Source organism: Dothidotthia symphoricarpi, assembly GCF_010015815.1.
Source record: "Dothidotthia symphoricarpi CBS 119687 unplaced genomic scaffold P153scaffold_2, whole genome shotgun sequence".
Classification (NCBI taxonomy): Eukaryota; Fungi; Ascomycota; class Dothideomycetes; order Pleosporales; family Dothidotthiaceae; genus Dothidotthia; species Dothidotthia symphoricarpi.
The window spans coordinates 347,653-360,656 of NW_022985009.1; the positions used below are offsets into that span (position 1 = coordinate 347,653).

At 52.8% G+C, this 13,004-nt stretch overlaps 8 protein-coding genes across 8 annotated transcripts; 3 read left to right on the plus strand and 5 right to left on the minus strand.

Moving 5' to 3' along the window:
- Positions 1-218: 218 nt before the first annotated feature.
- P153DRAFT_372362 (uncharacterized protein) lies at positions 219-686 on the minus strand (the record flags this gene model as incomplete). Its single annotated transcript, XM_033669387.1, has 1 exon — positions 219-686. One exon carries the CDS (start codon positions 684-686, stop codon positions 219-221), a length of 468 nt encoding a protein of 155 aa, XP_033528179.1.
- Positions 687-1,914: 1,228 nt separating this feature from the next.
- On the minus strand, positions 1,915-3,838 carry P153DRAFT_362858 (Actin/actin-like protein). The gene is made up of 4 exons (XM_033667236.1): positions 3,335-3,838; positions 2,816-3,271; positions 2,451-2,765; positions 1,915-2,397 (listed from the first exon to the last, which is right to left on the minus strand). The coding sequence occupies exons 1-4, from the start codon at positions 3,638-3,640 to the stop codon at positions 2,335-2,337; spliced, it is 1,140 nt and encodes a 379-aa protein (XP_033528180.1). The 5' UTR covers positions 3,641-3,838; the 3' UTR covers positions 1,915-2,334.
- Positions 3,839-4,153: 315 nt separating this feature from the next.
- On the plus strand, positions 4,154-5,272 carry P153DRAFT_380972 (uncharacterized protein; the record flags this gene model as incomplete). Its single annotated transcript, XM_033669996.1, has 1 exon — positions 4,154-5,272. One exon carries the CDS (start codon positions 4,154-4,156, stop codon positions 5,270-5,272), a length of 1,119 nt encoding a protein of 372 aa, XP_033528181.1.
- Positions 5,273-5,887: 615 nt separating this feature from the next.
- P153DRAFT_330295 (uncharacterized protein) lies at positions 5,888-6,858 on the plus strand (the record flags this gene model as incomplete). Its single annotated transcript, XM_033665426.1, has 1 exon — positions 5,888-6,858. Exon 1 carries the CDS (start codon positions 5,923-5,925, stop codon positions 6,856-6,858), a length of 936 nt encoding a protein of 311 aa, XP_033528182.1. The 5' UTR covers positions 5,888-5,922.
- Positions 6,859-6,974: 116 nt separating this feature from the next.
- On the minus strand, positions 6,975-8,672 carry P153DRAFT_362860 (GroES-like protein). The gene is made up of 2 exons (XM_033667237.1): positions 7,527-8,672; positions 6,975-7,473 (listed from the first exon to the last, which is right to left on the minus strand). Exons 1-2 carry the CDS (start codon positions 8,227-8,229, stop codon positions 7,181-7,183), a joined length of 996 nt encoding a protein of 331 aa, XP_033528183.1. The 5' UTR covers positions 8,230-8,672; the 3' UTR covers positions 6,975-7,180.
- Positions 8,673-8,970: 298 nt separating this feature from the next.
- Positions 8,971-9,468, plus strand: P153DRAFT_362861 (uncharacterized protein). The gene has a single exon (XM_033667238.1). It carries the CDS (start codon positions 9,003-9,005, stop codon positions 9,228-9,230), a length of 228 nt encoding a protein of 75 aa, XP_033528184.1. The 5' UTR covers positions 8,971-9,002; the 3' UTR covers positions 9,231-9,468.
- A 218-nt stretch (positions 9,469-9,686) lies between these two features.
- Positions 9,687-10,934, minus strand: P153DRAFT_281378 (kinase domain-containing protein; the record flags this gene model as incomplete). The annotated part of the gene is made up of 1 exon (XM_033663138.1): positions 9,687-10,934. The coding sequence occupies one exon, from the start codon at positions 10,932-10,934 to the stop codon at positions 9,687-9,689; it is 1,248 nt and encodes a 415-aa protein (XP_033528185.1).
- A 518-nt stretch (positions 10,935-11,452) lies between these two features.
- Positions 11,453-12,359, minus strand: P153DRAFT_98912 (uncharacterized protein). Its single transcript, XM_033673540.1, has one exon. It carries the CDS (start codon positions 12,202-12,204, stop codon positions 11,746-11,748), a length of 459 nt encoding a protein of 152 aa, XP_033528186.1. The 5' UTR covers positions 12,205-12,359; the 3' UTR covers positions 11,453-11,745.
- Positions 12,360-13,004: the final 645 nt, after the last annotated feature.

Consider the following 13,004-nt stretch of genomic DNA (forward strand, 5'->3'; position numbering starts at 1 on the left):
CCCTCCAACTCCTCAATAGCTGTGGGTGTCGTACTCGGTAGAAGAAACTTTTGTGGTTATGTCGTTATACAGTCGCTGAAATGCGATGATGAGATGTGGATAGTCCAAACGCCGTGCAGTGCTGGAACATGCCCCGTAGCCAGTCGATCTCAGAGAGATGGACATGAAAAACGCCTGTAAAGAACCGAAGATAGGAAAGGAATGTAGAGAACAGCTCATTAGGTAGAGAACTGCCTCGACATCCTGCGCCACGCGCTCTCCATGCTGCGCCTGACACCGTCCTTCTCGCTCTCGACTGAGCTGGCAGAGCCGGTTGAGTTCTGGCGCTGGGATCGGGGCTTCATCTCGTCGATGAGGTTGCCGGCGCCGCCGCGCCCGATGTGGTACACGGGGGCTTGCTGGGAGCGCAGACGCTCTTGCTGTGCGAGCTCCTCGTCGAAGCTGAACATGGTGCGCTCCTTTTCGGCTTTGCGCATGTTGCCTGCGCCACCACGGCCTGTGGCGAAGAAGGCGTTGGTTGGAGGAGGCGCGAGCTTGGCGCGCGATGCTGGTCCGCTGGCGGTGGCGCCGTTGGTCACATCGGATGGCTTCACGCGCACATGGTTGCCGGCGCCGCCTCGGCCAGAGTACATAACGTAGGAGGAGCCGATGGATGGGTGAGGCTCGGTGATGTGGAAGGAGACCATTTTGGTGTTTGGTTTGAGGTTGTTATGGGTAGTAGTGGTAATGTTGTTGTTTGATAGTAGTAGTAGTAGAATGTGAAGTCGAGTGGCGAGAGCAAGCAGTAGATCTGGGGTAAACGGCTGTAGGTGCGGGAAGATCTTCAGATGCTGGGATACTCAGGTAGTTGATTGTGCAAGAAGGCGTACACAGGGCTGCATCTTATATACCAACTCACCAGACAAAGTTTCTATTTATTGCCAGCCAAAGGGATGACGAGAAATTTCTTTCCCCCTACCGTGCCTACCACATCATCATACAACGGGCGCACGAGCGTGCAAACCCAGCACCGCACTTTGCAGTTAACGGCAGTCTCTCGATCATGCGCACCGCACAAGGACAACAAAAGCTTTGCAGAAAGCGTCGGAGCTGGGACCACGCGGCCTTGGCTCCACTTTCGATAGCGTAATGGCTGGCCGTCTTCCAGCGCAGCTGACCCTAAAGCCGCACTACCACTGGCCAGGCACAGTTTCCTGGGGGTAACAGAAACGCTGCAAAAATTTGTCGCAAATTTTATGCCTGTGAAGACGCCATCATCGTCGACACGGAGCTTGGAACAGGAGCGAGTGCAACGCTGCCCGTCGCGGAACTTGAAACGCGGGAAAAGTTTTCCTTATTGTCGCCATCATGGTGCCTGTGTTCGAGTCACTCTTGGTAATGGAGGACGGACCATGCGAAAATTCTTGAATGCTTCTACACGCTCTACACGGTGCCTGACCTGAACGATTCTCTACACCGCCACACGCCAGCCACCGTGCTTCAGTAATCAGACTTCAGCTGCAAGAACAGAGCTGAATCATGAGGCGCGCGCGTCTCTGGCGAAGACCGCTTTGCGTCGGAAGCCACCGCACGCCGTACCGATTGTACACATGACGTCGAGCATCGTGAAGTCTAGGCGTAATTTAGGAGGCGGATTCGCTCAGGTACCTGTCACCAGACCCATGTCCCATGGGCGTGCGTGCATATCGGTTCATTCCATCCGATTCTCCGTTAAGCTAAGCCATTCATTGTTCGGCCAGTCTTTTGCCGTTTCGTGTTCATTACCGCGCGCTTTGTTCCAACCATGGCCACTCTCATGATGGCACCATTGCGAGTAAGAATTTCACGATACTTGGCGTCCCAGCTTTCGCCTACACCGTCCTACAGGATGTCCATTACATTACGACTTTGCTCGGCTAAATTGTGCAATTGTCCATGTTCTAAAGGCAATATAGGGTATCCCACCGGGCACAAACGCCATCCATGCCTGTACGTAACGCTCACTCCTTTCCCCCTCCTGAACACTCACGATGCATGCCCGCCAAATGACACAGAATATGCCCAAATAGGAAACTCGCTCAGCAAAACGCGGGGAAGTAGACTACCACCTAGCACTCCCGCCAGACCACACCAAACACTGGCCGTGACACACGTACCGAAGATCCTGTGAGGACGTCCGCGGTACCAGGTGCAGGGTCCCCTCATGCTGTTTGGTTCTCGGTTCTCGGGAATCTGAATCCATGACTAACACCGCTACACAAGCGTCATGCAACTTTTCAAACAACTCTGTGGAGGCGGGAAGACGGCTGCGGAGTAGCGCAGGGGCAAATCTTATACGAAGCCACTGTGCAGCATCTAGGCGAATTTGGTATGAATAATGTCAGGGTTTTCCTGCCATTCGTCCTTCTCAACCCACATCTGTGACACACGTTAGTTTGCCAACGTACACCCCCTTGGGAAGAGGGACTTGCCTTCTTGAAGGTACTCAGCCCGGCGAGAATGCTGCCACCGGTCCACGTGGTGTATATTCGCTCTGGCGGCGCCAGAATCTTGATCCTCATGTCCTTCACCGCCAGTCTTTGCACCTCGTGCAGCAGTCTGTTGCCGAACCCCTTTGTCAACGTGGAGCCACCAGAGAGCACAATGTTGCCGTATAGCGCTTTGCGAAGATCCATGTCTGTCCGGTGTATCGCCTCCACCACGATCTGATGCACACCAGGCCATTCCAGGCCAATGATCTCGGGGTTGAAGAGAATCTCTGGTGCTCGAAAACGTTCTGCGCCGACCTAGACTTCATTAGTTTTGGTGAAGACGCTGTGCAATATTGCCAACTCACTTTGAGCTTCTTTCCATCGGGTAATGTGTAGTCCATGCTCTTGCCCTCTGACCTGGCTGCACCAGACCACTCCTTCTCCTCTTTGACCGGATCAAGTGCCACGTAACCCGTCGTCTCCTTGATGTTCTTGACCGTCTCCTTCTCCGCACTTGTGTGGAAGACGTGTCCAGTCTTCCTCAACAGCTGCTGCATATGCTCCGTCACATCCCTTCCTGCCACATCTATCCTCCTGATACTGTTGGGTATAGCGAACCCTTGAAAGACTGGCACTGCGTGTGATACGCCGTCTCCGGAGTCGAGGACGAGTCCAGTTGTCTTTCCTGAGGCGTATAGTGAGAGGACAGCCTGTATTGACGTGTAGAGCGCGGGCACGTTGAACGTCTCAAAGAGGATCTGCGCGGCTGTGTCGCGGTTTTCTCGTGGGTTTAGCGGAGGCTCTGTGAGGAGTACTGGGTGCTGTGACGCAACAACAGTCAGCTACCACCCCAGCGCCACTGCTTCTGCCAGGACCTCACTCACATCTTCGCTGACCGTCTTCAGCCCATCTGTATAGACGTATTGCCATATCCGCTCCATGTCATCCCATTCTGTGACAATGCCATGCTCCAATGGGTACTTTATCGTGAATAGCCCCCTGTACTGTTGTGCCTGTGGCCCAATGAACAGGTCTCCCTCCAACGCGCCTGCCATTGTGCGCACGTGCTTCGGCCGTCCAACGTAGGATGGGAAGTAGCATTTTGGCACGTCCTCTCCTGCAAAACCAGCTCTGATTGTGCCGCTGCCGTTGTCGATGACAATAGGCGCATTGTGTAGTCGTGAGCCCATGGTGAGGGGCAGGGCGAGCAGTTGTTATGATATCTGGTGACGCGAACAACAATCGAGAGGCGGGCGAGAGGGAGAGAAGAACGTCGTCAGCAAGGAATGGAGCTATTGTCACGAGTGCATCTTGAGTTGGAGCTCCCTGGCAGTTCACAAGTTCACGACGCGGTTCGGGGAATTTGACAAGGGTCTCCGATCGGTCACGTGTGTTCCATCACGTCGCACCTCCACCTTGTTTTCGCATCGACGTCGAACGCTGACACTTTATGTAGAAATTGTACGCGTGGTCAAATAGGCGTGGTCTTTTAGGATATAGTGCGGACTCTCAGCCTTTCTGTGCTTGGTTGACTGCTCAAAAACCCCTCATCCGCTCACCGGTTTACAGGTCTCATGTCTAGGCACCCAGTAAGACTGCTATTGAGAACCTCACGCATCCCAAGCCTTTCCCACATCTCCAAGTTCTTTCCGCGCTCTTCTTTTCTCCTTCGACTTTTCCATTTTGAATCGAGTGCTCGCATGATGTCAACAGGCCCAGAACCCCCCTTCAATAAACGCAAGAAACAGGTTCAATTCTCTGCCAGTCCACTAAGTACTCGTAGCACAACAAAACCAACCCCAGTAAACCCCTTCGATAGACATAGGAAGCAGGAGTACTTTTACCCCGATGATTTCGGAACATGGACATCCGCAACAAAGCCAGAAGCTCTCCCCAAGGCTTCCTCAGAGTCTGCCATCAACTCCCAAGTCGTACGGTTGATGTCGTGGAACATCGATATGTCTATGGATTTCTCGGAGGAAAGAATGAGAGCTGCGCTCCAATATCTTGATGACATTACGTCTTCCACGTCAACAGACATTCCAATCGTCATCTTCCTGCAGGAAATGACAACATCTGATATGAAGCTGATCAAAGCCTCGACGTGGATATATGACCGCTTCTTCATAACAGACATCGATAACAGCAACTGGTCGGGTTCGTTCTACGGCACCACCATGCTCATAGACCAGCGTTTAAAAGTCAAACACGTGTTCCGCGTGCCATGGATCAGCGAGTACAGCAGAGACGGCCTCTTCGCCGACATTGCCATTTCCTCCAGAGATGCTTCGGATTCAGAAGAAAAGGTCCTCAGAATCTGTAACACGCATCTTGACTCACTAGCGGCAAGCCCGCCAGTCCGTCCCCGTCAACTCTCAACCGCGGCTACACTCCTTCAAGACTCCAGCGTCGCTTGTGCCCTTCTAGCAGGCGACCTTAACGCCATTCAGCCTTTCGATCGCACACTGCATAGCGAAAATGAACTGAAAGATGCGTACCTTGAACTTGGCGGTGAAGAAGATGGGGATGAGGCGTATACCTGGGGTTACCAATATGCCATGGGCGCGGAAAACATGAGGAGATTCCCGTGTTGCAGAATGGATAAAATTTTATTCCGAGGTCATGTCCAACCAAAGGGGTTTCAGAGGATTGGGATCGGTGCTACGGTTGCGGAAGACAGGAAGGAAGAGATGAGAGAAGTTGGGCAGGCGGCATGGGTTACGGATCACTATGGTGTGATGGGGGACTTTGAATTGGCTGAGGGCTGGTCGCTGCAAAGTAGGGTCGAGAGTGGTGATTCGGCAGCGTCGAAGCCCACCTGATGATGTGGCGTTCGTTGACTTCTTTTCCATGGTTGGATTTGTGGCGAGACTACGAATTATGTTTACAACACCAATTCATTCTGTCGTATTCGAACATAAGTCATCAAAGTGTCGTTCAGTTGCTCTCAAGGCCGTTTGGGATAAGATATCGGAAATTTATCGCAAAGCTACACACAGCAGGGGGTATTCTCAGGTTAGTTGTTACCATGTATTCTTCTCTAGTAAGATTACCGTTTCGATTTCACCGTTCATTTTCATGTTGACTCCTTTCGTCAAGTCCCGGGCAAATGTGTAACGTGCTAAGTAATTGCCAGTGTTGTACTATCACATTATGAACGAGAGGAAACTTAGAGCTTCAAATCTTGCTATCTACGTGTTTGCACCCCTCGAGACCAGTTATTTACTTCATCTATCCTCATTTACACCATCAATGACATTGATAACGTCAGATAGGATATTGGGGGATGTTTATAACAATCGTACGATAGTCTTACGGATTGTTTGCTATAAATACGTGGCGATGGTGAAAGTAGGAATATGCAACCACCCGTCTTTCACCCCTACCTCCCAAGCCACCTTGGGTCTACTACTCCACCCACACCGGTACACCCTTTTCCCCGCCCAACAATCCTACTCATTCTCCTCAAACCATGGCACTCAACACGACCAACCCAGAGCCCACCCACCTCACCACTCTCCTCTCGCGCAAACTCGCCGACATCCCACAACACCACCTCCCCTCCCTCACCACATCCGACATCCTACACCAAACATCACTCGCCCTCCACCTCCCCAACATCCCGCTCGACATTCAACTCCCCTTCTTCCTCCGCAACCGCACGCACATAACCCGCACCCCACTCAAGAGCGCAAAGCATCAGCATCCAGATATCACGCGAGCGATATTCTTCTACCGCCTGTGCCCCACACACCAGTTCCAACGCTACCACGACGCCACTCGTTGGAATATCGCTCTCTTCGTCGCCCTGCTCAGTCTCTCCTGTCCTCATAATTGTCCTCAAAAAGTGGGATTGAAGTGGGATGTGTACATTCCGCCCCCCGCCCGCACATTCATGATATCCTACCTCGCGGCTGTCTTGGAACACCATAACACGCCCACCGTGTTCCCCGCGCGTGAAGAGTTCATCGAACTATGGAAGACGAGTAGGTACGATATGTTTGAGATCCAGACCGCAGGGCAGAAAAAAGCGCTTAAGAACGCTTGCCGGCAGTTGACGGGGGCGTGGGAGGTGGAACTAGACACTACGAGGAGGGAGATGGAAAAACATACGTATATGAAGCGTGTGGCGCCGTTTGTGGGGTGCTTGGTGCCGGGGCGGAGGGATCAGGAGGTGGGGGTGGAGGTTGAGCGCGGGGGAGATGTTGGGGGGATAGGTGGAGTTGTGGAGGCGGAGGGGAACGAGCTTTTGGAGGCGTTGCTGGTGCCGTTTTGTGAACGGGAGGAAAGCTGCTGTGATGGGGATGGAGTGACGGTGACGGGTTTGGGGTTTGCGATGAGTGCTGTTATGGATGCGCGGCCAAGGGATATGCTGACGGTGCTTATGAGGTTGTTTCCGCTGGACTGAGGTAGGCGTTGAAGGTCTGGCGTGAACTTTATTATTCTTCTCGTTGGATTGGTTGTGTACTGGATAATTCGGATTACCTGGCTGTTCTTCTGCATCACTGAACTGTAGTGAATCATGCGGTCACATAAATACTTGCTTAGAGCATATTGAGAAAGTTCAAACACGTCGAACGTGTACTGATTCTTGGAAAGTTGCCATCTCTTCATTGGTATCATCTGCTCAAAAAGCAAGCACTACGTAGACCTAGTCCAAATCCTGTCCCGTCCCTTTCCATAATCATTACATTTCATAATTGATATCATTCCTCCTCTTTAGTCTGCACCTACTGCGGTACCAACACACCACGGTAGCGCATCTTTCCGTCTGCCAGCGTCTGCATGGCCTCCTCAATACCGGACTCGGTCATGGGGAACTTCATCATGATGGGCTTGATGCCGTGCTGCGCGGCAAAGGTGAGCATCTGCTGGTGAACCGCACGCGCAGCGACAACGGATCCCTGAACGGTGATACCCTGTGCGACAAGGCCCATGTGGGGGATCTCAAAGTTGCCGTCCGAGACGGTGAGGGGGAAGATGATGCTTGTTGGGCCCATGACGGGGAGCACAAGAGACCAGTCTACAAACACGTTAATCACATGTATCGACAAATCCAAGATGATGATAACTTACCAGGAAGAGAGCTTGTGCAGACCAGCAGCGCATCGAGCTTACGGCCGATATCTAGCTCCTTCTTGCCCTTCATGGAGATGAACTCGCTCGCGCCCAACTGCCTCGCCTCCTTCTCCTTGCTGTCCGAGCCAGAGAAGACGACAACATCGCAGCCCATGCGCGCGGCGAACTGGATAGCCAGATGGCCGAGGCCACCCACGCCGATGACACCAACACGGTCGGTGGACTTGATGTTGTACGTGTGCAGCGCGTTGAAAACAGTAGCACCACCGCACATCAACGGCGCGGCCTCAGCATCCGTCAACGCATCGGGGATCTTGAACAGGAAAGACTCTCTCCACACGCCGTGGGACGCAAAGCTACCCTGGTCCAGGTTGGCGTAGCCGTACATCTCGCGCTCAGGGCAGTAGGTCTCGCGCCCTGTAAGGCACCATGTGCATGAGCCGCACGAGTTGTGCTCGTACCCCCAGCCGACGCGGTCTCCCTCCTTCAGTTTCCTGACCGCGGGCCCGACTTTCTGGACTACGCCTGCGCCTTCGTGGCCGAGGCCCATGTCGGCGTGCCTGTAGTGTTCATCTGTGCCGCAGAGACCTGAAGCAGTGACTTTGACGAGGACTTGGTCGCTTGTGAGTTCGTCTTTTGTGGTCTCGCTCTTGACGATCTTTCCATCCTTGGAGCCCTTGAAGACTGTGAACGACGGCATTGCTGTGGTGTTGGATATAGTTTTTTTTGTTGGGTATCGTGGAGTATTGAGTTCTCTAGAATGTATAGTCCAAGTTTGAGATAATTTGGATGTTGGGATTGAAAAGTGGAGTGGATGTTGTTGTTGGGGGGGAAATGCTGCAGGTATATATTCTATTTCACCCTTCCTACCATGCCTATACGAGAGGCCCACATGCAAAAGTTCTGAGCTACGCACCGTAGGGCATGACGTGGTGCTTGCTAATACTCATGGTCTTGGATTGACTCATTCGGTATCGCTGTGTGGCAGATGTTCGGCGCATCTATCCGTGGCTATCACTCTGGATTACAAACTTGGGATTGGAAATCTGGACTATCTCGAGCGGTGAAGCGTGGAAGGGAAAGGGTGGCTGCAACGCCAGCTCATCCAGGGGAGGCCTCCGCTCTACAGTTCAACAGAGTATGCGGTGTCTACACCAATGCGGAAACTTTCTGTCGCTGGCACGCAATGCAACTCCAAGTCTTCCAGAAGCAGATAGAAGACTACATCGGGCATTATCGGCCAATCAGAAAAAATGCGACACTGTTGTCGGGGTACCTGCGACAACGGTCCTAGCATTCGCTTCTTCCACCAATGAACAGCTGCGGAAGACGGTGATCGATCAAGTCCAGATGGCCGTTGCATGTCGTCGAGCAGAGCCGCCTCGGCCTGACGTAGCCGTATCGTGGGCTAAGTCTGTGCGCAATCTCGAAATTTCTCATCCGCAAAAAGTCTTTTCGGTCCTTCTCCAGGCCATGTCAAGAATTGCGGATGCTGAAGACTTTTTTTCGCTCGACCTCTTTTGGTGGTTGACCTGGTTGATCCATGTATGTGCTCGACTCAACTTCATCTTTCACGACACATGTCAGCGAGGTATTTCCCGAAGAGCGGTGAGTTTCGACAGCAAGATCGGTGATGGTGATTGGCAAGCGGACGACTCGAGGCCTCTCGATAAACAAGCTATCTTGGACATCTTAGCATGAGACATATTGTCTGCGTTGGTTCCCGATAACCGCCTCGGAGATAGTCCACCATTTGTTTGCGCCAAATACGGCAACCAGACAGGCAGATCATTGATGGCTAAATGTAGCCGCCAAGTAACATATATTCAGAATTCGAACGAAACAAGAGACTTGCATCGGGAACGTGTACATGAATGAGCCTTGTTGTGCCACGTAACAAAACGAGAACGAGAAGCTACAAGTCAAATAGAGGTATATACTCCATTACGATAGATAATATTGATACTCTATTACAACAGGCAATGTCGATGCTTAAAGGGGTATCTCATCCAGCGAACGTCCACTCCCAACCCAAATCGCAAACTCCAAACACCATATCTGCAAAACCCCCACGCTCCTGATAAACGCCACAACAACCAGACGGCTGCTTGAATCCAGCAAGTCATCCATCTCCAAAGCACCCTCCTCCCACACCCCCTACATCTCCACCGCGCCATCCAACTCCAACTTCCACAGGCGCATATCCACCCGCTTCCCCACATCCCTACACAACACCTTCCCAAACCACTTCAGCACATCGAAGCCCATAGCCTGCGACAGCCCCTTCACCCTCATCATATTTCTGATCCCCTCATCTCCATACGCAAGACACGCCAGCGGATCACCCTGCTTGATCATCTCGCGAAGGCGGAACTTATTCCCCCTGAGCGCGTCGAACGGCGAAGCGCCAACGACGACAAACAGCAGCGTGATGGCAAGGGACCAGAGATCCGTCGTCTCGGACGCAGTCGCGAGATTAGCTGTGCTGAGGAGGATGGGATCGAGGTAGTCCCACGTTCCCGCGCCCTGCTGTGCGGCGTCGTGCTCAGTGGGAAAAGCAGTCAGGATAGCGGAGGAGAAGTCGGAGAAGATGGGGCGGGGAGCGAGGTCCATGGCCGGGAGGAGGATATTTGCGGGTTTGACGTCTGCATGCGTGCATGATTTCGAGTGCAGCCAGCGGAGGCTGTCGAGCAGTGATGATGCGAGGGTAGGGAATACATCGGCAAGTGCTTGTGCTCGAGATGCTTCCGGGAGCGTGTTGAGGTGCTTTTGAACCCAGTCTTCCAGCGTGCCGGCCATGGCTTTTAGGACTAGTGCGTCGGTTCGCGTGTCCTGGCCGTAGAAGGAGACGACGTGGTGGTCTACGTCGGGGAGCTGGGACAGGTAGGAGAGGATGCGGGCTTCTTCACCCAAGACCTTTCGTGCAGAGCGTGATGCTGGGATCTTGATGGCGTAGAGGGGCGGCGCGAAGGGGAGCTCGTTTGCCTCCTGACTGGGTATGTTGAAGTCCATCGGTGACATGGGAGGTGATACTGTGCTCTCAATCTGATCAATTGGATTCGAAAAGACGGGTTTTGCTAGATACACGTCACTCCATGCTCCTGATCCGATAGGCTGTTTCCTGCCGTTCTTGTCCGTTTGGATTTCATAGTCGGATAGGTGGAATGGAAACCTGATGAGCTCAGTGCCGCTGGGCTTTTGTGCCAGGTGGTATGGAGCGGCACTGTCTTTGCGAGGTCGTTCGCTGGTGCTCGATGGGATGAAGTCTCCATGGCGGAGGGTTGACGAGCCATTCAAGACATCTGATGCGTTGGAGCTGGATCTCGAGTGCGAAGCTTTGATCGGTGTGACTGGAGGGGTGATTGCACCACTGTCACGTAGAGTCCGTGGATCCTGGAGGTTCATGGTCGTTATGCGGGTGATGGTGGGTGAGTTCGGGGGAGTCAAGACAGTCCTCACAGGATGTGGACTCAGGTATGTTCTACTTTGAACAGTTGGTGCGTATGGTTTGCTCGTCTCAGTGTCGGTCTGAAGTTGAATGTGAGGTCTCTCTTTCTTTCCAGCTATCTCAACATCGAAGTGTTGAGTGTCATCGAATGGAAGTGACTCAGAGCGCGAGGAGGTCGCCATTTTGTCGAGTGAGGAGTCAATTAGCACAATGCTGGATTATGGTCGTTACCACAATGTCAATAACGCTTAGAAAGTCAATCCCTGGGTCGTGACACCAACGAACTTCCCAAACGGCCTACTAGAAACACACGAACGGATGCGAGCCAGCGGTAGAGGACGACCGAACCCTTTAAGCAAGACCCCGAACCAGGGAAATCCAACACGACTAAGAGATGAGGTGGTGATACAAGTACCTGTACCCCAGGACTAAAAGATACACAAAACCAGCCATGAAACGACAAAGAACATATTGAAATCGTGCATTAGTATAATCCGCTGCAGCAGCGCGCGGACCGTCCAGGAGACGTATCCGTAATGGAAAAAGCAGAAAGAAAGGGTTGTGGTACTAAGGTAGGGGAGAAAGAAAAAAAAAGATGAACCAAAACTCTCGCAAGCCCTCATGCTATAAGTTAAAAAAAGCCCCTCGAACGGGGGGCCCGGCTCCATGCAACGGGTTGCCCATGTGCCCACTGGTAAACTTCCATCACAAACCATCTAGCGCGTGTTGGTCCCCCGCCGGGATTAGGAAAAAAAGGCGCCCCCAGCCCTAGAATCCCCTTTCACACATCTTTCCCGGCTGGGCTATCGTGCGTTTCTCACTGGCTTGCTGGAGCGTTGGTTGTCGATCACTTGGCGCTAGGTTGGTCCAATCGATACACACCATGTGCAAGTTGATTGGATATGCGGTCGTCGCTTGATCTCGAACAAACATTTCTTTGCTGTTCCAGCACGTCCGCTTCTTCGTTGAGCTGGCTCGAGGGCTCGACGAGACGCAGCGTGCCACGGAACGCGCTCTGTCTGGATGGACCTGGTGTCTAGGCTGGTGGTTCGGACCACACTCTAGCCGGCAGTATGGGGTAATGGGGACTTGTGTGACGTCGTTAGGGGCCGTTGCACCGGGGATTTGTGTGCAGGTGATGGTCGATTGCGTCGAGCTAGATATCGATATCATGGCTGGCTGGCGTCTTGCCTTCACGATCATGATCATGACGAAGACATACGGCATCACCTTCCGCTTGGACGTCTCCGCGAATCATCGGTGAATAGCCAAAATCTTCGAGCGAGCTACCCAATGCGTCGCCTCGTCATCGTCCTCGCTCGGTCTCGAGGCCTAAACATGGACAACAAGCAACGTTAGTGCGGCATCGCTCCTTCCCCACCCCGAGCTTGCTGTGACTCCTCCAGCATATTGACGTACACAACCTTTAACCACCACAACGGCGGCTTATCTTCCTGCAGCCCAGCCGGCTAGATACGCTCAGTGTTGTGCAGCCCAGGCAGCAGGTAATTCCACGATAAGCCCAATCGACCACCCATGCGACCAGACCTTACCGCACTCAGGACAGCAAACCACCAATCGAGCGATAAACTACCTATCCAGTACCCCCACCTCTCCAGCCTCTCCCATACATCTCAGGTAGCCCACGGAACCGCAACCACAACCCCAGTACCTGACGATCACACTAACCCGGTACTTCCGCCAACGAAGTCCCGAACCAAACCAAACGCAATCTCGGCGTTAAAATTAGTGTACCGAACAAGAATATGTCGACGATTCGACGTGCTAGATAAACACCGGCATATCCGATCCGTAGTGGTAATGTGATGGAAATGGGGCTGTGTAGCAGCCTAGATTCCCTCACGGGCAAGTTTCCAGTAGAAAATGGGCTTGGTTGGGTATCCCGAAGCATGGCACTAACTACGAGAGGAAAAGGGTTGTAAGGAATGCCTAGGTACCAGTTCGGCTATCATTTCTATGCCTTGGTACCGCCGATACCCTGAATTACGGGTGTATTACGGCAGACT

Excerpts from the sequence above, each read along its gene's own strand:
- P153DRAFT_98912 (XM_033673540.1), bottom strand. The coding sequence starts at position 12,204 with ATGCCGTATGTCTTCGTCATGATCATGATCGTGAAGGCAAGACGCCAG.
- P153DRAFT_362858 (XM_033667236.1), bottom strand. The coding sequence starts at position 3,640 with ATGGGCTCACGACTACACAATGCGCCTATTGTCATCGACAACGGCAGC. Across the intron at positions 2,766-2,815 it reads CCGATGGAAAGAAGCTCAAA|GTCGGCGCAGAACGTTTTCG; the intron begins GTGAGTTGGCAA and ends AATGAAGTCTAG. Across the intron at positions 2,398-2,450 it reads GGCTGAGTACCTTCAAGAAG|ATGTGGGTTGAGAAGGACGA; the intron begins GCAAGTCCCTCT and ends CGTGTGTCACAG.
- P153DRAFT_362861 (XM_033667238.1), top strand. The coding sequence starts at position 9,003 with ATGTCAAGAATTGCGGATGCTGAAGACTTTTTTTCGCTCGACCTCTTT.
- P153DRAFT_362860 (XM_033667237.1), bottom strand. The coding sequence starts at position 8,229 with ATGCCGTCGTTCACAGTCTTCAAGGGCTCCAAGGATGGAAAGATCGTC. Across the intron at positions 7,474-7,526 it reads CTGCACAAGCTCTCTTCCTG|ACTGGTCTCTTGTGCTCCCC; the intron begins GTAAGTTATCAT and ends ACGTGTTTGTAG.